Source organism: Xiphophorus maculatus, chromosome 10 (assembly GCF_002775205.1).
Source record: "Xiphophorus maculatus strain JP 163 A chromosome 10, X_maculatus-5.0-male, whole genome shotgun sequence".
Lineage (NCBI taxonomy): Eukaryota > Metazoa > Chordata > Actinopteri > Cyprinodontiformes > Poeciliidae > Xiphophorus > Xiphophorus maculatus.
The window spans coordinates 1,041,632-1,063,759 of record NC_036452.1 but is presented as its reverse complement, the minus strand read 5'-3'; the positions used below and the strand labels follow the sequence as shown (position 1 = coordinate 1,063,759).

General features: G+C 45.6%; 1 protein-coding gene across 1 annotated transcript; it reads left to right on the top strand.

Moving 5' to 3' along the window:
- The first annotated feature begins 183 nt into the window (after positions 1–183).
- On the top strand, positions 184–22,122 carry mkl2 (MKL1/myocardin like 2). The gene is made up of 16 exons (XM_023341269.1): positions 184–352; positions 5,035–5,272; positions 9,923–9,988; positions 10,094–10,149; positions 10,980–11,055; positions 11,153–11,314; positions 11,387–11,568; positions 11,646–11,774; positions 12,495–12,751; positions 13,773–13,935; positions 15,028–15,885; positions 17,039–17,149; positions 17,226–17,375; positions 17,466–17,552; positions 18,089–18,149; positions 18,531–22,122. Exons 2-16 carry the CDS (start codon positions 5,110–5,112, stop codon positions 18,977–18,979), a joined length of 2,970 nt encoding a protein of 989 aa, XP_023197037.1. The 5' UTR covers positions 184–352; positions 5,035–5,109; the 3' UTR covers positions 18,980–22,122.
- The last annotated feature ends 6 nt before the right edge of the window (positions 22,123–22,128 follow it).

The window sequence follows — 22,128 nt, the reverse complement described above, 5'->3', positions numbered from 1 at the left end:
CCGCGCCTGTATTTTAGTTAAATCTGATTATGAAGTTTTGTAAATTCAGTTTAGCATTGTCTTTAATTCTTCTTTTGCCGAACCGTGTGTTTAAATAACCTTAGTTTTATTTTTTAAGTGTGTGAATCCCTGCGGGCTTTGAATCCATACGAGGAGGCCACGCCCTCTTCCCCCCCTCCAACGTCTTGACGTCACTGCATCCCGGAGCCAGACGAGGCGCAGCCATTTTACTCCGCGAAATAAACTTCAGCCTCGTATTGAGAAGGCAGGAAAAGAAAAATCTGCTCCAGCCCGATGGACATGTCCTGATCCACGGCTCGGATGGGTTCTGCTTTCGAGTCGACAGAGTTCGGTAGGAGCCCACTAGCCGGGCCGGTTCTGGCATGTTTTTAGCCTGCTAGCCTGAGTGAGCTAACTGGAGCTAACCAGAGGAGGTTGTTGTTGGGGAACGGGTCGGGATGTGACACTGCGCGACAGGAGGCGATCGTGGGGAGAAACTACCCGGGGGCGCGTGGGAGAGTGGGCTCACTACCGTGGGACGTTTTCCTGGAAATGACAGTCGCCGCTTTACCTTTGACACCTGGCGGTTTGAGTCTCACCTGTCAGGTTTAAAGTAGCTAGTCAGAGCTAGCTTATCCCACACCCACCAGCGGTCCCACGGTGATGTCACTCAGCTCAGAGAAACCTCACCTGGTTGTCAAGTGGCTGGTTTGTTCTCCAGAGGTTTGGACTGTATGCTAAGCTAACAGGTTGTGTGAAAAAGTTCCTCCTCCCCTTATGAAGCAGTCTTCAGTGTGCTCCAGGTAAATGATAAAATGCGCTTTAATGTATCAGACAGGAAGTGACATCATGCGGTATTATCTTTTTAAATATCTGGATAAAATTAATACAAAGCCTCAGAAAGTGTAAATATTAAAGTCTAGTTGTAGGTCAGCCTGAACAAACAGGCGACTCGCCTCCAAATCATCCTGTTTCTCCCGTCACTGATGATGCTAACAGCTAGCGTTCCTCTGCTTAAACTTCCACACTGAAGGCTGTTTCTGAGGCAATGAGCTGAGGTGCCTTGCTTCTCCTGGAAAAGGCCAGATTTTTAATAATATGAATAAAATTTAAATGTATTTTTCCGTTTTCGTGTCTCTCAGTTTGAACTGTGATTTTCTACCAGATAAAGATTCAGTCTGAGCTTTAAGTAGGACATTTCTGCTTCATCTCTGCTTCCTGTGATCAGCTCAGCATCTCCAGAGCTGTTCTCCTGTCTCACAGATGATAGATTATTTAAATCCACAGATTTGAACGTTCTTCCTCTTCACATGCCGTGCGTTTTTATTTCTGAGTGATTATTAATCTGGACGTGTCGGCGGTTTGTTGATTCTTTCTTTCTGGGTCTTTATCTCTGGCATTCCTCTCATCCAGGCCTGTTTGCTGACCTTTGACCTCCTTCCCTGTGTTGCTGTTGTGGAGACGCCTGTCTGTTATTGCTCTCATTTCCTCGTTTTGAACCCGCTCTTCGTTGAAGTCATTATTATGAAATATTGGTCTGTTGTTGCCATGGAGCCCAGTTTTCTGTTTCTCCATCTGAGATTAATTTTCAGGGATTTTTGTTTTTGTGTGGCGGATCTGAAACCTCTTTCATTTTGCTGGACTAGTGCGAGCTTTGATTAGGCCATGGGAGAGGAACCAGACACACTCTGAGCTGAATTACTACCTTGTTCAGCTCTAATTCCAACGCTTTACATACACAGTCAGGATCCAAATATTCAGATTTCTATTTACATTTCCTGTTTCTGACAGGAAATGAGACTTAGCATCTGTCCAGTGGTCAGAAACCCTTCAGAGGATTTCTGCTTCTAAAAACGAATCATTTGTTTTTATTCAGAAATGCTGATAAACATTTAAAATATTGAAACTGCTCAGTCATCATCAGAAACCATCACTGACCTTCATCTTTCTGCAGGACTCAGCACCATCACCCTAATCTTGAACTCCCTCAAAGATTTGACTGGGCAGCTGCAAATGAAACGAAACAATAACCGAGTAAAAATAAAACTACTTCAGTAATTAATTAATCATTAACTTTCGTATTGAGCATCTGAAAATTATTCTGAGCAGAAATGAAGCCAAAACTTTACAAAAAATACAAACATTTAGAATTTAAGGTGAAAAAATAATTTATCTGTAAATCTGTTCTCCTCTAGTTCAGTTTTAGCTTCTCTTGGTTCAACTTCTGTAAAATAATTTCATATTAATCACTTTTCATCCAGTTATTGATCAGTTAATCAATAACTGATCAGCTCTGCTCTGATCAGTTTTTCTCATGTTAGAATAATGTTCTAGTTGCAGATTCATCATTCACTAAAGGAATGCTGATATTGAATCAAAATAAATAAAATATAGAATTTCTCATTTTTAAAAAATAATTGGATTTTTAACTTATTTGCTTTTTTAATTAGCATAAATGAAGCTTAAGTAACAATTCTGCAGAATGTGCCGATCAATGAGTAAAGTAATAATCAATCAGTCACATCTTCTCTGTTTTTGTGACGTTGATCAGATCAGGTGATGTAGATTTATGACCGTCTCTGATGATGATTGATGGTGGTGTGGGCGTGGCCCTGGGCGGTGTGGGCGTGGCCCTGGGCGGTGTGGGCGTGGCCCTGGGCGGTGTGGGCGTGGCCTCAGGCTTCGCTCTGAAACATCAAACACACTCAGGGTGAAGGAACGCTGAATGATCATGTGTTGCTGCAGCTGCAGCAGCAGCACCGTGTCGACTGGTTACCTGAACCCTCCCTACAGGTGTGAGCTCATTGAGGCATCATTCTTCTTCTTCTGCTGCTGATTTGTGTCTGAGATGAAGCCGCGGCGCGTGGCGTTCAGGGAGCGGTGATGATGTCAGATAAACACGTTGCGCCGCCATCTGGATCCCAGCTCTCCTTCTCCTCCTCGCTCTCCTCCACTCAGCCTGCTGACATCCATCCATCCAACATGGCTGCCGATCTCTCCCTTCATTTCTTTCCCTCTTTTTGCTTTTCTTGTGAAATTCTTCTCATCTGATCATTGAACGTCATTTTCTCCAAATTTGCCAGTTAACCCAAATATCATGGAGTCATTTCTTTCTTAAGTTTGACCAGCTTAAATAGACACATTTTATTCCTTTCAAAATAAATGTTTTATTTCCTTTAGCAGAAGATCCAGTTCTAAAATAAAAGCATGTTTTTCCTGTGTGGTTTCAGGTCATCAGAACGTTATGAATGGATGAGAGGAGAAGCTAATGTGATTGGACCAGTTCATCCAGTTAAAACTTCTTATGTTGATGCTCCCAACATGACTGAAACAATGATTATGAATGATTATGAATCCTGCTCACTGGAGTTTGGATGTTATTATTGAACCAGATATGAATCAGTGGTTTGAATACAGACCTGTGGACCTGGACCCGGACCCCCTCTGGAACCGGTCCAGGTTCCAGAGGGGGTCAGACCCACTTCAGATTAATGACTAAAACATTAATGATTAATGGATCAAATTTATAAAAACCACCAAAAAATTAAAAGTTCTAAATGGTTTGAACATAAAATATTTACTGCAAGCTGTTCAGCTCAAAAATACTAAATACTACTAAATTAACCGTAACGCCTATCACGAAGAGGCGGTGTCCTGTAGAGGTCAGTGTTGCAGCGGCGCTGCAGAAGCCTCTGACTGAAGACACTGCCGTTGAGTAACAGTGTGATGAAAACCGTCAGCTCAGGGTTTTTGTTTTGGGTGAAAAGTCGGATTTGAGTCTGGTTTTCCTGCGTGTGATCGTAGCTTTAACCTAAACTTTTATTTTTCCAACATTAACTGAATTTTTAGCCGCTATGCTCATTAGATTGAGTCAGCTGTCTGCTGATTGAAGCTTTCCCATCAGCCCCTGCTGCAGCTCTGTGTGTTCACTGGCTTCACCCGGCGCTTCCAGGTGCTGCTTCATCATCATCATCATCATCATCATGGCTTTTGTTCCCTGCTCGTCTTCAACGCCTGTAGCAGCAGCAGCATTTCATTTGAATATCCCTGACTGGCCGCTCAGCGGGCCTCATTAGGGCGATGCTGTCGCCGCCTGATGGAAGCTGAGCGCTCAGTTTGATCAGTTTTCTTCTTCTGGTGTTTGACTTTTCCAGTTTGTTTTCCATTCATCTGAATCAGAGCGAGTTTGTTTTAATCTTTGGCTGGTTGTTCGTCTTCCTGTTTCTGCAGCCAGAGGCAGGAAGAAACTTGACCTGTTTCTATTCTTAAAGTTTCTGTTGTCATCATGATGTCATCGTCTGCTGCTGAGACACAAACGATTATTCTCCAAATATTTCAGGTTATTTGTGGCTCCGCCTCCTGCTTCCTGTTTTCACACCTTTAACTTCCTTCCTGATGCCTCTGACTCTAACATCTGCTTTCTTTTTTAGTTTATCTTTATTGATTCCCAATGAGGTAAATTTAACAAAACATTTAGCCACAACATTATAATTTCAATACTTAAGAAAAGATATGAAGACCTGTGCATTATGATAAATAAAACAATAATTTAAACTTTATTTCCCCTGGAAAGATTACCGAGATCAGAACAAACAATAGAATAATGCAAAAGAAAAAACAAATAAATAAATGAAAATACACAAACTGAAAACATGGGACTGAATGATAAACTTTATCAACTTGGTCACTAAAATCAGACCTTCTGAGTTTCATTTAATCCACCAACCTTTGTCACCAAAATCTAAACTGGAAACTTTGTCCTGAGCCAATCAGAGCCAGGGGGTGGGGCTTAGTGATGTCATGTGCTAAACCAAGCCCCTGGCTCTGATTGGTTGTTTTTGGTTCATTCCTACAGGCAGCAGCTTCTCAGAGATCTGTTTCATATTAAACCGTAACAACATGGAGTCAGATTTAATAAATGTGTAAAAAATGTTTTTTATAAAAGTTACTGCAGCTTTGAGGAAAACAGGAACATGAAGCTGCTTCTCTCCAAACACAGTTTCTGCTTCCTGTTGACATGTCTTCTCCCTGCAGGCTGCCTTGCTTAAAGGGCCGGAGACCCAGACCGCTCTCTCTCGCTCTCCCCGGCCGCCCCCCTCCTGAGGCAGGATGGAGCCCTGGGTGTCCCGGCAGAAGCTCGCAGCAGAGGGGGATTGTGGGATATCCAGCCTGCTGGTGCCGAGCCCACAGAGCGAGGCGGTGACCCACGAGATGGAGGAGCTGTCGCTGCAGCCCACGCAGAACCTGCCGCCGCTCAACGAGCGCAAGAACGGTGAGAACACGCTCTGCAGCAGCGACGATGATACTGCTGCAGCAGCGATGATGATACTGCTGCAGCAGCGACGATGATACTGCTGCAGCAGCGACGATGATACTGCTGCAGCAGCGACGATGATACTGCTGCAGCAACGTCGAGAATAAAGTCATAATATTGCGAGAAAAAAGTTGAAAAAAAGAACGTTGTTTGGGTTTATTTAGATAAAAGCATTTCTGAAACTGATCCAGAGTTTATTCTAAAGTATTATTATTATTTCTGAAAACAATCGGCTGCATGTTGACCTAACGTCTCCTCCAGCAGCCATCTTGGCTTTATACAAGGCCATCATCATCATCATCATCATCATCATTAGCCTTGCCAGACTCCTCCAGTGTTTGAACCCGTCTGGTTCTGATCAGGGCTCAGATGGCCGGCAGAGATCCGGGTCATTACGGCGCGCCTCGATCTGATTGGCCAGTTTAATCCCAGTTCTCCCAGTTCTCCGAGGCAGACTGGCAGCGTCCCACCAGTGGAAAGTGTGAGTGGTAGTTTCCCAGCAGAGCCCCTCTCTGCGGCGGCGGCGGCCACGCAGGTGCTGATGTGTCGCCATGTTGGCGGCTCCTCTGCTGCTGTCAGCAGAAATGACGACGCTCAATAAATCCTCCTGAAACCATGGAAACCAGCAGCGCTGGACTCGGTCTCCTGTGTTAGTTTGACTGGTGGAGCGTTTCTCCCGCTGAGGGATCGTCCCATTAAAAACCGCCGCAGGTCGGACCGAGCTCCGCTCAAACCGTCCTGTCAGATTATTTATTTTCATAGAGATTAAAATCTGCAGTGCAGCTTCTGGATCAGAACTTTCTGTCCTTCTCTGTGTTTCAGGTCTGATCTGTAATGTTTGTTCTGGATCCTTCACTGCAAAATCACAAAACCAAATATCTGCCTCGTTTTTAACACAAGCATCTTAACACACTTAGAATAAGACAAAACTAACTTACAGGAAACTTTTCAACAAGTTACAAGATCTTGTCTTCAGTTTTCGGTCAGGAGGCCCAGATGATGAAGAGCAGCATGAAGAGGATGGATTGTATGTGAATGGAAATGGTTGTGTTTGTGTTTTTATGTATTTTAATGTTTTTATTTATGGCTATTTGTCCTGTTCTTATTGTTGTTCTGTAGTTTTTGCTCCTGCTTCCTAGACTGATTTCTCCTACAGGAGACTTATAAATTATCTTAATAATTCCTTAATATTGATTTTAAAACTTCTAATTACACTGATTATGTTTCACTTATAACATTTTCTCCTTATAAGTGAAATAATCTGCTCTTTTATCACTATTAAGGATTTACTGACTCAAAACAAGCTCCTGTATTTTACTGTAAAGTTAAAGTCTTATTTCTAGTGCACTAAGATGTTTGCAGTAGAAACAGAAACAGTGGCGCCATGGTGGTGCAGGGGAAAAGCGTGAAACACGTATTGAGGCCTTAGTCCTCGTGACGGTGGTCACAGGTTCGATTCCCGGCCTGGCGACATTTGCTGCATGTCTTCCTCCTCTCATTACCCTGTTTCCTGGAGAACTACCTCCAGATAAAGGCCAACAGAACCTTTAAAAACAGAAATGTCTGGTAAGGGTTTGTGTTTTAGCAGATCAGTTGTAATGCGTTTAAAAATAGCAAACGGTATCATGCGCTCATGCTGCCGAGTCTTTGGCCTCCTAAATCTGAAGCCATCATCTCTGTGTTTAAAAAAAAAAAAGCAGCTTTTCTTTTAAATTGCTTTGGACCGTGTGGCTCGCTGTGGTCGCATTAATTTTCATGACTGTAGCTGAAAAATATGTAGAAAGAAAAAATGTAAAGGAAAGAACGACAGCCTGCAGCTGAGAAAGAGAAGAAGTGATTAATTTAGCTGAACGACAGAGAGAGTGCAACAGTATTAGGAAGTCAGGAGAAATGGTGTGCTGAGAGGCAGCAGAGAGACCTAGCAGACAGGCTACCTACCCAGAGGTTTAAAAGTACTCTGAGGAGAGCCAGTCTGCCTGGCATTCATCACATGTGGAGGAAATCACTTCAGACAAATAAAACCAGTTAAAGAAAAAAACATTTTAACTAGTGGTTGTAATTTCTGCTCCAGTTCTTGGTTTCTGATCCACCAGATCAGGATGTTTCTGCCTGTCAGTGGTTTTATTGGACGTTGCAGCAGTGAAAGGAAGCAGCTCAAAGTCTCACATTCTCACAGCAACCTGATGCTAAGTATGTGCTGATTGGAGGAAAAGTCAAAGTGATAGTGGTGGGACTTGATTAACATTTTTAATTGTAGGATCCCTCCGTTCTTCCACCATATTTTCCTTCTGGTCGTTTAGATGTTTTTAGTGTTAATTTAAGGTCATTGAGTCAGCAGGGTTTGAACCACGTGAGGAGAGTTTCTGTCTCTGGCGGCTGCAGTGCCGTTTGCATCGCTGCGCCTTCAGCGTGGAGTCAGGATGAAGCAGCAACAGGGTGGGGAGGGGCACCAAACACAGGAAATCCCAGCAGATAAGTCTGTGGACAGACGGCTGTTCCTCCTGAAGTCGAGTTACTGTGCCGGTACCTCTCTGTTGCCCCTCAGTTGCCCCTCAGTTGCCTCTCTGTTGCCTCTCCGTTGCCCCTCAGTTGCCTCTCCGTTGCCCCTCAGTTGCCTCTCTGTTGCCCCTCAGTTGCCTCTCCGTTGCCCCTCAGTTGCCTCTCAGTTGCCCCTCCGTTGCCCCTCAGTTGCCTCTCCGTTGCCTCTCCGTTGCCCCTCAGTTGCCTCTCAGTTGCCCCTCCGTTGCCCCTCAGTTGCCTCTCCGTTGCCTCTCCGTTGCCCCTCAGTTGCCTCTCCGTTGCCCCTCAGTTGCCTCTCCGTTGCCCCTCAGTTGCCTCTCAGTTGCCTCTCTGTTGCCTCTCCGTTGCCCCTCAGTTGCCTCTCCGTTGCCCCTCAGTTGCCTCTCAGTTGCCTCTCCGTTGCCCCTCAGTTGCCTCTCCGTTGCCCCTCAGTTGCCTCTCAGTTGCCCCTCAGTTGCCTCTCAGTTGCCCCTCCGTTGCCCCTCAGTTACCTCTCCGTTGCCCCTCAGTTGCCTCTCCGTTGCCTCTCCGTTGCCCCTCAGTTGCCTCTTCGTTGCCTCTCCGTTGCCCCTCAGTTGCCTCTCAGTTGCCCCTCCGTTGCCCCTCAGTTGCCTCTCCGTTGCCCCTCAGTTGCCTCTCCGTTGCCCCTGTCATGGCAGAAATGACTTTAATAAGAGTCTGGATGAGAAGAAATAAGAAATGTATTAAAACGTTGCAAGGTGAGAACAGAAACACAGAATGAAAGGAGTCCGTCTGTCTGCTCTGACCAACAGTGGATCCGGTTCCTTTTATAGGTTCTGGTCAGAGAAGAGAGACTTGATTGGACTAGAGGTGTGAATCCCTGATTGAGATGAACCAGGGATTCTGTAGCCCAACACAGATGGTCTGGCCATTCGTCTGTTGTTAAGGACAGGGGGTTGTTCTTTGGTGCTAAAGGGGCAGATAAGTTCTGGGTTGGGAAGAAACATTTCGATGGTCTCCAGGATCGAGGAGCTCCTGCTGTTATATGACACTGCAGGGGTCAATGTGAGAGCAGCTTGACCAGTCTCATGATGAGACTATGCAGACAACCAGGAGGGCTGAGGAGAACATTATAACATTTTCTATTGCCCCCCTCTGACCTCCCTCTGTTGCCCCTCTTGTTCACCCCCCGTTGCCGCCCCATTGCCCCCCGTTGCCCCTCTTTTGCTCGTGTTTTTCCAAGTTTGTGCCAGACGTTGTTTGTCATTCCAGATCTGTGAGGTCATCCCTCTCTCCTGGGTCAAAGGTCACGATGTGTTTGTGGAGCCGAGCAGCAGAACATTTCCGCCGACAGGAAGTCTGTTGGGAAAACGTTGCCCTGCATACTTTGACTAGGCCTGTGTTAATGTGTGAGCTGAGCTGTGCGGCCCGTTTCCTTGTCGCGGTTCTGTTTCTTTTCAGGTTGATGTTTCTCTACGTTTTCTTTCCGTGTCACTCCTGCTTTATTTTGAAAACGTTGGTTTTAAGGTTTTATTGGCTCTGGTGGCCTTTATTTGATAGTGAATCGACAGGAAAGGAGGTAAAGAAAGAACAGGGAGACACGGGGCTAAAGGTCGCCTGGCCGGGAATCAAACTTGCGGCGGCGTGGAGGACTGAGGCCTGAACCCCGCAGCACCACAGCGCCCCTGTTTTAAAAACTTTAACTGGGAATGCCCAAGCCTCTCTTTTAGTAAAACTGGTTGTTTTTATGAATTAGTTTTGTTTCACCTTACATTTTTTATTTTAATATCTTGTCTGTTTTTTGTCTGTTTGTTTTGAAACATTGATTTTAAATCAGTATTTTCTGCCTGAACTTCCAAACCAAGTTTAGATTACTGTTGGGTTCTGATTAAGGACCACCCAGAATCATTTGAAGGGCCACAGACGGCCCCCGGGCCGCACTTTGAACACCCCTGGTTTATGGCCTCTAAGCAGCTCTCGGCTGACCTCTGGTAAGGTCAGAGCGGCGTCCGGCCTGCGGTGATGCATTTCCATGGTTACCGTTTGCTCTGGCCCTGAGCGCCAGCTTCCTGTTGCCCGTGTCGCTCTGTGGCTGCTGCTTCATGACGCGTCTCTGTCTCCCTGCAGTCCTGCAGCTGCGGCTGCAGCAGCGGCGGACCCGGGAGCAGCTGGTGGACCAGGGCATCATGCCGCGTGAGTAACGCCGCCCCCGCCCGCTCAGGTCCGAGTCGGTAAACGTCTTCCAGGCCGGCTGCCGCAGGACGACAAGGAGAACTGAACTCTGTGTTTGTGTCGCAGCTCTGAAGAGTCCAGCAGCGTTCCACGGCCAGATCCGCAGCCTGGAGCGAGCCAGGGTGAGGAAAAGTCCACACCGCCTCCTGAACGCTGAACGCTTCAGAGTTCTGCTCAGAACCAAACCATGGAAACTCTGAGTTCACTATCCAATATGGCCGCCGCTGATAGAAAGCGTCAGACATTTTATTATTGAGATATAAAATCTCTTTAGGGGAATTCTGGTTTTATTTTCATGTCTGAAATGGATGGAGATAAATTATTGGTCATTATTGATAATAGTATTAGTTTGAAGCTGTTTCTGTGATTTAGATGCATTTTAAAGAAAACCTCAATCAGCAGAAGTTCTGAAGATCTGCATCTTTTATTAGAGATTTTATTAATTTATTAAAGCTGAGCTCATAAGTTTGTCTAATATTGTTAGTAATCAATTATTGTGATGATTAATGGGGCCATTTAACCACTTGAGTCTTTTTATACAATATTAGAAATAGATTAAAAGATGTAAATAATAAATCAATTCCTTTATTGGAATAAAAAACATTTCTGGGCTAAAATGTAATAAAGTTTGAAGCGAAGGATTCCCCGGCATTCAGAGCAGAACTGATCTGGAGATTATTATTGATTAATAATTGAATGGATACAGGTGATTAATAGGAGATTTTCCAGAATGTGAAGCTGAAGCTGAACTTCAGGAGTTCTGGTGGAACAAATTTATAGATTTTTATCTTAAACTTTTATATTTCTCTGTTCAGGTTTGGCTTCATTTGTTCATTCAGCTGTTTTAGCCTCTTTATGCTCCAGTAAAAAGTCGATTATAAATTAGTTGGTTGTTATTCCAGTAATAGATGAACCAGGTGAAACGTTTGCTGACATCCCGGCTTGTTTTCAGACGGAGAACTTCCTGAAGCATAAGATCCGCAGCCGGCCGGAGCGCGCCGAGTTGGTCCGGATGCACATCCTGCAAGGTGCTGCTGTCCTCCATCTTTGTTTAGTTAAAGTTGTGTGATGCGTTGCCGTTTCTGTTTTTCTGAGTCCGTGACGTTTTGGCTCCTCCCCCTGCAGAGACGGGGGCGGAGCCGTCGCTGCAGGCGACCCAGATGAAGCTGAAGCGGGCGCGGCTGGCCGACAACCTGAACGAGAAGATCGCCCAGCGGCCCGGCCCCATGGAGCTGGTGGAGAAGAACATCCTGCCGGTGGCGTCCAGCCTCAAGGAGGCCATCATAGGTGAGCCGCCGCCGCCGCCGGGACTCCCCGCTGGGCGCGGCCCAAACTGACGGCTCTGCTGCTGACCCACAGTGGGCCAGGTCAATTACCCCAAGGTTCTGGAGGAGGACGGTTGCTACGACGCCGTGTCTCCGGAGCAACCGGCCAGCCAGGAGTCTCAGGGCTCCGCCCCCTCACCTGGAGAGAGCAGAGTCCCAGAAACCCCGCCCCCATGCCCGGCGCCTGCAGTACTGCCTGCCATCGCCATGCTGCAGGTAAGAGTCGGAGCGCCTCCCGCTGGTTTCAGGTGGATTTACTCATGTTTATTTCAACTCTTTTTCTGCTGCTTCAGCCTCTTCCAAGCACAAACTTCCCAAAGCCGCCCTCAGCCAATGAGCAGCCTCTCACCTGTCCACCTGTCCAGCATGCCCCGCCCACCGCCACGCCGGCTGCTTCCAAACCGGGGCCGACTCTGGTCAAGGTGAGAACGACGCTCCGGCTCCCCTGAAGCAAAACAAACGCACCTGGAGCGAGGACAGCCAATCAGATCACTGTAAAGATTTTAAATATGACTTATGATGAGCTCACTGTAAAAACACAAAACCCTACCAGGTGTTGTTGTCTAGTTTCTGATGAAAATATCTTATTACACTAAAAATAATGCAAAACCTACTCACAAGTAACGTTTCAGTAAGATATAAAGGTTATTTTCAGTCAATAATTCTTGGAATGTTGATAAAAATGTAATTTAATTGATATTTCACCTATATGAAGGGAATAATCTGTCAATGAAACTAATACTTTTAAAAAAAATCAATACTAATTAAGTATTGACTCTAAAAAGCTTCTGAAAAGTTACTTAAATTAGTTTTATTTTCTGTGTAACAATATATTTAGACAAATACCTGGTGTAGTTTTGTGTTTTACAGTGAACTCGTCGTAAACTTGAGTTTGTTTTTATAGGATTGAATGTGACGGAGCAGCACAGCGTCGTCATGGCGATAGTCTGCTGTGTTCGCTGTTCGACTCTTTTGACTTTTTATTAAATAACATTGTTATTGCGCTGCCTTGTACAATATATTATTATTATCATTATTATTATTATTATCTTTATAGTTATTATTTTTAACACTTTAGGAACGTTTTGTGTGAATCCTGTTGCATGTCAGTTTATTCAATTTCTTTTCTGATAAAATTCCAGCAAAGCCAACAGAAAAGTCTGTCTGAGAAAAGCCGCAGCAAGAAGGGCAGAGAGGCCAAGTCGCGTGTGAAGAAGCTGAAGTACCACCAGTACGTCCCGCCGGACCAGAAGCAGGACGCCGGCGAGCCGCCCATGGACTCGTCGTACGCCCGCCTGCTGCAGCAGCAGCAGCTCTTCCTGCAGCTGCAGATCCTCAGTCAGCAGCAGCAGCAGCAGCAGCACTACAACTACCAGACCATCCTGCCGGCGCCGCTCAAGTAGGGGACCACACACACACACACACACACACACACACACACACACACACACACACACACACACGCACACACACACACAGTCTCTCTGATTCAATCAAATTTAATTTGATTGATTAAATTAGCTAATTAATAAACCATCACTGTGTTCAGGCTGATCATAAAAACTGCAGAACTGAAAACATTTTTCTGTTTATTTTATGTCACTGTAAATATATTTTACTTTATCTTACAATTCAAACATTTTTGTTTGAGCTGATGTTGTGTAACGGTTTATCGGTTTACATACAGGAACAAAATAACAGTTTAAGCCACATTTTACAGAAATTGGATTAGAAATGAATTAAAAAATGTTAAAATCTCTGCCAGATGTTCAGAACAGTCTTATGTTTTTCTCTAAAACTAAAGTCTTAGAGAAAAAGACCTTAGTCTTAGTAAAACCTAGCACCAAAGACAGCAATAATATTTTAATTGAACCTTTTTCCATCCTACTGAAATATGAAACCCTTGGAGCAGAGATGTTTGTCGTAATGTTGACATAGAATAGTAAAAACTAGCACCTTCAGCAATATTTAATAATTATTGATTTGATGCGTGGTAATGGCTGCAGGTGTGTGTATCTAGCTTTAGCGGCTAACCGGTTCTGTTCAGTCCAGTAACACATGTGGATGGATGTCGTATTAATAAACCAATACCTGTGTGTGTGTGTGTGTGTGTGTGTGTGTGTGTGTGTGTGTTCTTATTTTATTGCTAACTGAACCAAAACACACCAAACTGCAGCAACATGTTAAAGTTATCAAAGTCAAGCTAGCATAGCTAACCTACTTCCTGTTTTAATAATAATAAAGACAGCAATAATATTTTAATTGAACTTTTTTCCATCCTACTGAAATGTGAAACCCTTGGAGCAGAGATGTTTGTCGTAATGTTGACATGGCCTCCCTTTTCAGATTCTTTGTATGTTTCTGATCCAGTGATATGGAACATAAATAATAAAAAATCTCCTCTTGCTGTCCTGCTGCAGGCCGGCGGCGGAGAGTCAGAGCAGCGGCGTCGGCGCCCTCCCCGCCTCCATCGTAGTGTCTCTGCCCACCGGCCCCCCGGCGCCGCCCGCGCTGCCACGACCCAACAACCTGCTGGCCAATCGCAAGCCAGGAGTCCTGCCAGCCAACCTGGACGAGATGAAGGTATTCACACACCTGCAGAAATATTCATCCCTCTTCTAGTTTCTACCAGATTTACTCACATTAGACACACAAAATGATTTATTTAAACAAAGTGGAGCTGAACTGTGAAGCAAATGGTGAATGAACAAACATTCAACCAGAGATATTATGGGATGGTTTAGATTAAAATACTGTTGGGAATCAGTTACAATTTTTAATCCAGTTCATTTTAGGTCTGTAATTAATTGTATTTTAGTCAAAAACTAGAGACAAAAATAAGCAACATTTTCAATTCAAACCCATTTTTCTGCTACATTATTGAATAAATATCAGATCTGAACATCAGAGATATTTCTGGACTGTGGACGCTAACATTAGCATTAGCTGCTACATATTAGCATCCAGATGCTATTTTAGGCTAGCAAAGCTTCAGTGCTAGGCTAACTGCTGTTAGCACAACGTGAACACTACATAGCTCTTATCCATTGTCCAATCAGATCATTTAGAGTCAGAAATTAACCCCAGATGGACCAGAGAAGCAGCTTCCATCGCTGTTGTTAGCAGATGTAGTTGTGCGTCGGATTTAAGGACGTACCAGCAACGTATGAAGACAAAGGTTCCTGTCAGGAATAAAAATGCAATAAAATCTTTAATGGTGTATAAACTGTGTAGTCTAAACTAGTACATTAAAAAAACTTATTTATAGTTTAGAGTTGAAAACTGAGTTTAAGTTGTTTTACAGTGAAGAATGTTCATTTCATTTCAGCTCCTCTTAATCTGTTGCAATAAACAATGACTCAATTAATCCCATGATAAATTAAAATGAGCTATAAAATTTTCATTCTGATGATTAATAAACTTCAGAATCCACTTTATTTCTGCTTTCAGTTTGTTTTTTTTATTTCTGTTTTCTCTGTAAGTTTGGTTGTTTATGTTTTCCAGTGTTGTTTACAAAATTCATTAGTTTCAGGCGGATTTGAATTATAAACAAGAAAATGGACTCAAAACAAGAATATTGTATTTTATCTCAATAACCAGTGATCCGGTACACGTTGACCTGAGCTGCTGCAGCTGTGAAGTTTTCAGGGTGTGAATTTTTCTGCCTGTTTCCAGGTGGCAGAGCTGAAGCTGGAGCTGAAGCTGCGCGGTCTGCCGGTTTCCGGAACCAAAACGGACCTGATAGAGAGACTGAAGCCGTTCCAGGAAAACTCCTCCCTGCTGGCTCCGCCCAGCGTTCCCACCTCCACCGCCGCCTCCTCCGTGCCCATGGAGGTCTCTTCCTCCTCCTCCTCCGCCACCGCGCCTGCTGTCGTTCTTCCAGTCCAGCAGGCGGCGCCGGAGAGGATGTGCTCCACCCCGCCTAACTCGCCGATCCCCTCGGACCCGGCCGCTCTGCAGCCGGACGTCAGCATGTCTGAGGCCGAAGCCCAGCCGGGTTCTGGTTCCGGTTCGCCCCGGCCGGAGGAGCGGGACCGGCGGCTGCATGAGAAGCAGCGGCAGATTGAGGATCTGATGAGGAAGCTGGAGCAGGAGCAGCGGCTGGTGGAGGAGCTCAAGATGCAGCTGGAGGTGGAGAAGAGGGGCCAGGCCGACCCGGTTCTGAGCTCCAGCGCCGTGAAGATGGAGGGCCCGGTTCTGTCCAGCTGCTCCTCCGGCGCCGCTGTCCTGAGGCCCCAGGTGGTGAAGCTGGAGGACGTGACGTTGTCGGCCGGGAAGCCGCTGCAGCTCCAGACCCAAACCCAGATCATCGCTCAAATCCAGAACCGGACCGTCCCCCCGCCGGTGCCCCAGGGCCAGCCCACGGCCCCTGGCCTGCAGCAGTTCTTCATCAGCCACCCTGCCGGGGTCCTGGGTCAGCCGCAGGCGCTGCTGACCGCAACGGGCCAGACCACAACCCAGATCTTTGTCCCGGTCTCGCTACCGAACAGCGGCGCCATCCAGCTACCGAACAGCGGCGCCATCAGTCTGCAGGTAGGAACGCTGTAGCTTGTTAGCGGCCCTAAAGCTGCCTAAAGGACAAGCATCCTGTTATTAAATTTTTCTTTCTCACATTTAAATCATCATTGGTGGTCTAGTTAAAGCTGAACTGCGATGCTTTGGTTTGAATTTCGGGTTATTTTAGCTCCACAGGCTCCACTTTGACCCCTGACCTGAGAGCCACTCGTTTTGATGCTGTCTCTTTAAATGCAAATGAGACACTTCAAACTCATTTTTGTAGTTTTATGTTCAACGTTTTCTGTAATAAAGTTATTTAAAACAAGCAGCATCTTTATGTCAGCCAGGAAATAAGCAGCAGTAGAACCCAGCCAGTTTTCTGACGTGTCGGTTTCACTCAGGCAGCAGCAGCTGTACGGCCAACTCTTCCTCTTCCTCCGTTTGCTCCTCCTCCTCATCACCTCTTATTGTTCTGATCGGTTTCGATTCGCTCCGGTTCAGATTAAAAAGACTTAATAATGTTACTCATCACTGGTTGGCTGGAGAAGCCAGGCAGTTGGACCGTTACACGTCGTTTACCCAGAATGCATTGCAGTATGAACAACATGGCGACATTCCTGTGACAATATTTTATTGAAATTTATAAAAAACTAAATAACCTGCAGTATTAGGTTTTTACATCTAAAATAAATATTTCCCAATAAGAATGTTTTTATAATTGTTTCCCTTTAAATATTTGAAATGCAGCCAAACTGGTTTCCTGACATTTAGTTTTCTCTGTTTTTTAGTTTTCTCTGTTTTTTAGTTTTCTCTGTTTTTTAGTTTTCTCTGTTTTTTAGTTTTCTCTGTTTTTTAGTTTTCAGTTTTTTAGTTTTGAGGTAAAGAGGGGAAACCTGAAACTACTGCGCCTGGGTGTTGCTAGGCAACCAGAGAGCGAGTCAGTTAGTTGGAGCTAGCTTAGCTAGCAATGAGAGGCTGACGGCTAAAGGCTTTTCTCTGCATACATCTCCCAGAATGCTGTGCGGTTCTGGATCAGTGAAACTATTGAATGTTCTATCAGTAATATTATCTGTTGATATTGATCACGTGTTTATTGTGATAAATATATTTACTGTCCAGATGTAAAGTAACTAGATGTGGAGAAGTTCTGGTTCTGGTTTTGAGTAAAGTTACCTCCTGTGTTTGTCAGCCGGTCCTCCCGGTGCCGTCCTCCGGTCCGGGTCTGGTCCAGAACCCTCTTCCTCAGCTGCAGAGCGCCAACATGGAGGTCTCAGCCAATCAGCAGCCGCCGCTGCTGCAGGTCAGTCTGAGCCGCTACGGCCCAGTAGAACCGTGATGGAACTAGAACCAGTCTCTGATGGAACCTTCTCCTCCAGACTCTGACGCTGTGCAGCGGCCCGGCCGCTCTGGGGAACCAGAACCGGACCGAGCCCAACCCTGAGCGCTTCCTGCAGCGTTCTCCAGAGAGCAGAGTGTCTCCCCACACGTCCCCCAACCACCAGGCGGCCAACGGCCCACTGAGCAAGGTACCGACCCGCCGACCCGCTGCTGGGTCCGAGCCGCTGCTGGTTCTGGTTCTGATCCGGCCCGGCCTTCCTCTGCCTCTCCCCCCACAGCAGACCTTCGTCCTGCAGCCGACCAGGGAGCCGCCCCGCTACGAAGACGCCGTGAAGCAGAGCCGCAGCCTGCAGGCCGCCGGCCAGGTGAGGTCCGACCCGGTTCTGAAGGACGACGGTTATCTGAAACTACACTTTTGTAACGTACCATGAGACCCGGCTGGTGATGATCCGGTCCCTCCAGAACCCGATCCGGTCCGATTCTGCTCAGCCAATGAGGAGAATCTGGTAAACGCTGGGTAGCTGAGCATAAAGTTGAGTGGCCGCTGGTCACCATGACAACGGCTCATCTGGACTCTCGAGATTTTAGGCTTTGCTACATTTTATCCAGGGGCGACCCTAAGAGGGGGCCGGCAGGGCCCCCGGGCCCCCAGATGACCAGGTCCAAGTCGGAGAAAGATGCTTTCTTCACACGGGAATAAATATGTTGAGACATTTATTTATTTTAATTCGTTTTCATGTTTTTTATTGTGCCAGCCTAAAATTTTACTGCACAGAAACCCAGACTGGGTGCGACTGAAGAACGGTTCTGACCTCTCTGGGTCCGCTTCCTTGGTTCCGGTTCTGGAGCAAACACCGGTTTATTCCAGTCTGGTGGACGAATAAATGTTGTTTCTGTTCAGGTTCCCACGGCAACCAGCCAGCACATGGATGATTTGTTCGACATCCTGGTGGAGAGTGGAGGTGAGGAAATTTAAATGTCCAAATAAATGAATATAAAATGTAGATTTTAAACATCTTAACTTAAAATCATAACTTTAACCTGAATGGTATGAAATTGTTTAGAAGCTGAAGTTGGACATAAATTCAGGTAAATAATTTTTGTAATGACAAAATTTCACGTTATAGTGAAATATAAAAATTAATAAAACGGGAAACTTTTGCACTATGAGATAAAATTTATTAACATGACAAACTTTCAGTTTACAAGAAATAAAACTCATCAAAAATAAACTTTTATGAGAGGAGACAAGATTTTAATAATCTGATTAATATTGTAATCTGATTAATATTGTAATAATCTGATTGTCTCCATGTTGACGTTTCTTCTTCTTCTCCTCTCAGAAATCCCTCCCTTCCTGCCTCAGGACGCCGCCGGCGCTCTGACTAAGACTCACCCGGTGACGGCGAGCATCACTACGCTTCCTGTGGGCTCAGCGCTGTCCCGCTCGCCGCCTCGGGTCCAGCTGGGCCCGCCAGTTCTGGACCCACCGGGTCTGGACGGCCAGCTGGAGGCCTTCTTGGAGCGGACGCTGGCGGAGACGGCACCGGCGTCGGACCCGCGGACCCGGGGCTTGATGGAGGAGCTGCGGAGCCAACTGGCCGACCCGTTCGTTCCCATGGATACCACGGACCTGTCCTTCTCCGACCCGGCCGGGTCGGCGCTGAGCCTGGCGCTGTTCGACCCGAACCTGGACGGCATGGAATGGCTGGAGGGCCCCGCCCCTCCGGGGCCCGCCGGGTTCCCTGCCGAGTTCCTGGAGCCGCACGACATGCAGCTGCACTTTGACTGACCCGACCAGAACCGCCGACCCAAACGGGCTTCAACTTCCTGAAGTCAGGATCCTACTGGAACCGAATGAAGACGAGGAGGAAGGTTCCTGTAAATACGGTTTGGACCCGGACAGAGCCACCGGGTTCTTCTGGGTTCTCCAACCCGGTCCGGTTCAGTTTGGTCCCATCAGAACCGCCCGTCTCCTCTCGTCCGTCTGGATCAGAACTATGCACTAAAGAAGCGCCGCTTCCCCTCAGAACAAACCAATGTGAACGCCGCCTGGTTGCCATGGAGACACAGCGGTCCGCTCGCCAACTGAATGTAGTTCTAAAGACGCCGACCCGAAAACGGCAGCTTCTTCCTCCTGATGAGAAACCAGAGACTGAGAAGGTTCTGGTGACCCGGTTTGCTTCGTTGCGAGACGACCAACAGAAAGTCAAAGCTACGGTGGCCTGTAAGGTGATTTTCTGCCAAAGTATTCACACCCTGTGCAGCTGCAGTCGGTTTCTCTCATATCAAAGTTGTAGATGAAAAAGTTGTTCCAGATCAGATGTGAGCAGGTTCTGACCTCCGTGGCATGATGCTGCCACCGCCGTGTCTCCAACGGCTCCGATTATTACAGCAGCTCAAAGATTTCAGTCTGTTTAAAAAGTCAAGATCAAGTGAAACAGAAAGTTTTTATTTTTCTGGTGGAAAAATAAAATAATTATGAGGGAAAAAATCATGAAACCATAATAAAGGGAAGCATAAAAAGAAATGACAATATGATCAATTGTTTTTCTATCAAGCATTTCTGTAAGTGTTTCATATGAATTAGAGGAAATATAAAATCAAAAAAACAAAAAATGTAAAAGCTTAAAACTACATTTTTTTCCGTGTTTAATAAGAATCCATAATTTCTAAACTAGTCTTGTTCTGATAAAACTAAATGTTTTTTCTCCATGTTTGATTCTAACTTTGTAAACTACCAGGAGTTTCTCTACGTCTGGCTCCGATGTTAAAAGTATCAAACTAAATGTTGGTCTAAAGTAATAATTACTCCACCGTTTCTAAAAGTAATGAACTAAACAGACAGAAACGACAGGAAAACCATTCAGCCATGAGGCAGAGAAAGGCAGAGAGGTCAGAGTTGATCTGTGTCCAAACACAGAGGGTCAGAGAGAAGGTCCAGGAACCCAGCGACCCAGGAAATGCTTTAGTCCGAGTAGATTTTATATTTCTGCCCTACAGTCCCACCGGTGCTCCTCTCTTCACTCCAATCATCCAGATTATTGTGGTCGTTCCTGCCGGACCGAAACTGGTAACTTCTCCAAGATGGAGTCCGTCCCACTGGGCTGCAAAATCCCATCCGGCCTGCGTCTGTCGGTCTGAGTGTCGGCCGGTCGGCCAGGAATCCTCCAGCTCCAAACAGCAGAAACCCCATCATGAGTCCAGGCCTGTTCCTGCAGGACAAGCAGGCAGCACAAAAATCTATCAATTGCATTGAAAGACCAGTTGACCAGATTAATAATCTGTAGATTATGGGTATGTTGGAAGAAAGGCTTAAAAAGCAGAGCGAAGGCAGGTTGGGAGGCGGCAGAGGGAAAACGACTTGTTGGTTTTTAGTCAAATGCTTGATGGAAAAACAACGAAGGAAACTTTGCACACACACACACTCACACACTCACACACACACACACACACTCTCTTTAGGAAAATTAAAATGTTCCATGAGGTAAAACAACCAAACAAAACTTGACATTTTGAATCTATTGTTAAGGAACTTATTAGAAAACATATCAACTCATTTTATCGTTTTAACAAACAAATGATCCTGTGAACAAACTACTGTAGTTAATGGTTGTACCGTGACAGCTGAAGTAGTTTGAATACTTTTGCGTGTGTGTGTGTGTGTGTGTGTGTGTGTGTGTGTGTGTGTGTGTGTGTGTGTGTGTGTGTGTGTGTGAGGGAAGCATGTTACCGTTAGGAGCAGCCCTGTTCCTCTGCATGTCCGTCTCTCTCTCTCTCTGCATGTTTTGGGTCCAGCTAACAGAACCACCGGGTTGCCATGTTGGGTCACCGGGTTGCCATGTTGGGTCGGCCTCTCCATGTTTCCATTTCCTCACCTGAATGTTGAGCTGCAGGTAAATTTGCTGATTGACGCGGTTTTTCCTGCAGTTCTGTAGACGAACACTAGAGGGCGACCGTCTGCTGTAACCTGATTGGTCGGTTTCCTCCTCTTCATCACCTTGCTGTGGTTTTATTCCAAACTCATCGAGCAGCTGTTTAGTTCTTTCTCTCCTCTGATTGGTTGGATGACTCTGAGGACTTCCTGTTAATCTTTCTGCTGTTTACTTCAGGGTGTCCAAAGTGCGGCTCGGGGGCCACTTGTGGCCCTTGGAACCTTTAATCAGCGGTCAGTAGTCCAGATTTTAAACAGATTTAAAATAAAGTTTCACAAACACACGGACAATATAAGATATTAAAATGGAAAAACTGCAACACAAGTTTTTGCTTTAAATTTAATTTGTACAATCACTTTCACTAAACTAGACTTTTCAAAATAAAGCAAAAGTGAGCCATAAAGAGACAAACGATGTAGAAAAACATGATCAACCTGAAAAAAATTGAATACAATTTTTTAAATTTGATTTCTTTTTAAATCTGGCAGACCTGCAAAAACTTTGTTTTAAATCTACAGTAATTTATCACTTGCTTGAAATGTGACGGCTGTCACGTTTAGATTCAGGCAAAAATAAAAACATGAAAGTTTTTGCAAAAACACTCAAATGTTTGTGACACCTGGAGACATTTTTGGCCCCCGCACCATAAGTTTGGACACCCGGTTGACTTCCTGCGGACCAGGCGATCCGCAGCAGGCGAGGACGACTCAATCAATAACAGCTGCTCCGCCACTTCCTGCCGTCTTCTTCTGAGGCAGAAATGCGGTTTCATATCTGAGCGGATCAGCTGATGTCGGCCATCTTGACCTCCACTGCCCATGCCACGCCTCCTGTTGGAATGCCATATGTTTTGCACATTGTGTACATATTTCTATAGATGTAATGCATATTTTTATACATGTGTACCATCCATGGGCTCGTTATTTTGTAAATACGCTGAGAGATGTGTATAAATGAGTACAGTATGCTCTTATGTGTTAATAAAAGTGAGTTTACTGAGTGTTTG

Excerpts from the sequence above, each read along its gene's own strand:
- mkl2 (XM_023341269.1), top strand. The coding sequence starts at position 5,110 with ATGGAGCCCTGGGTGTCCCGGCAGAAGCTCGCAGCAGAGGGGGATTGT. Across the intron at positions 17,376-17,465 it reads CCAACGGCCCACTGAGCAAG|CAGACCTTCGTCCTGCAGCC; the intron begins GTACCGACCCGC and ends CTCCCCCCACAG. Across the intron at positions 17,553-18,088 it reads GCCTGCAGGCCGCCGGCCAG|GTTCCCACGGCAACCAGCCA; the intron begins GTGAGGTCCGAC and ends GTTTCTGTTCAG.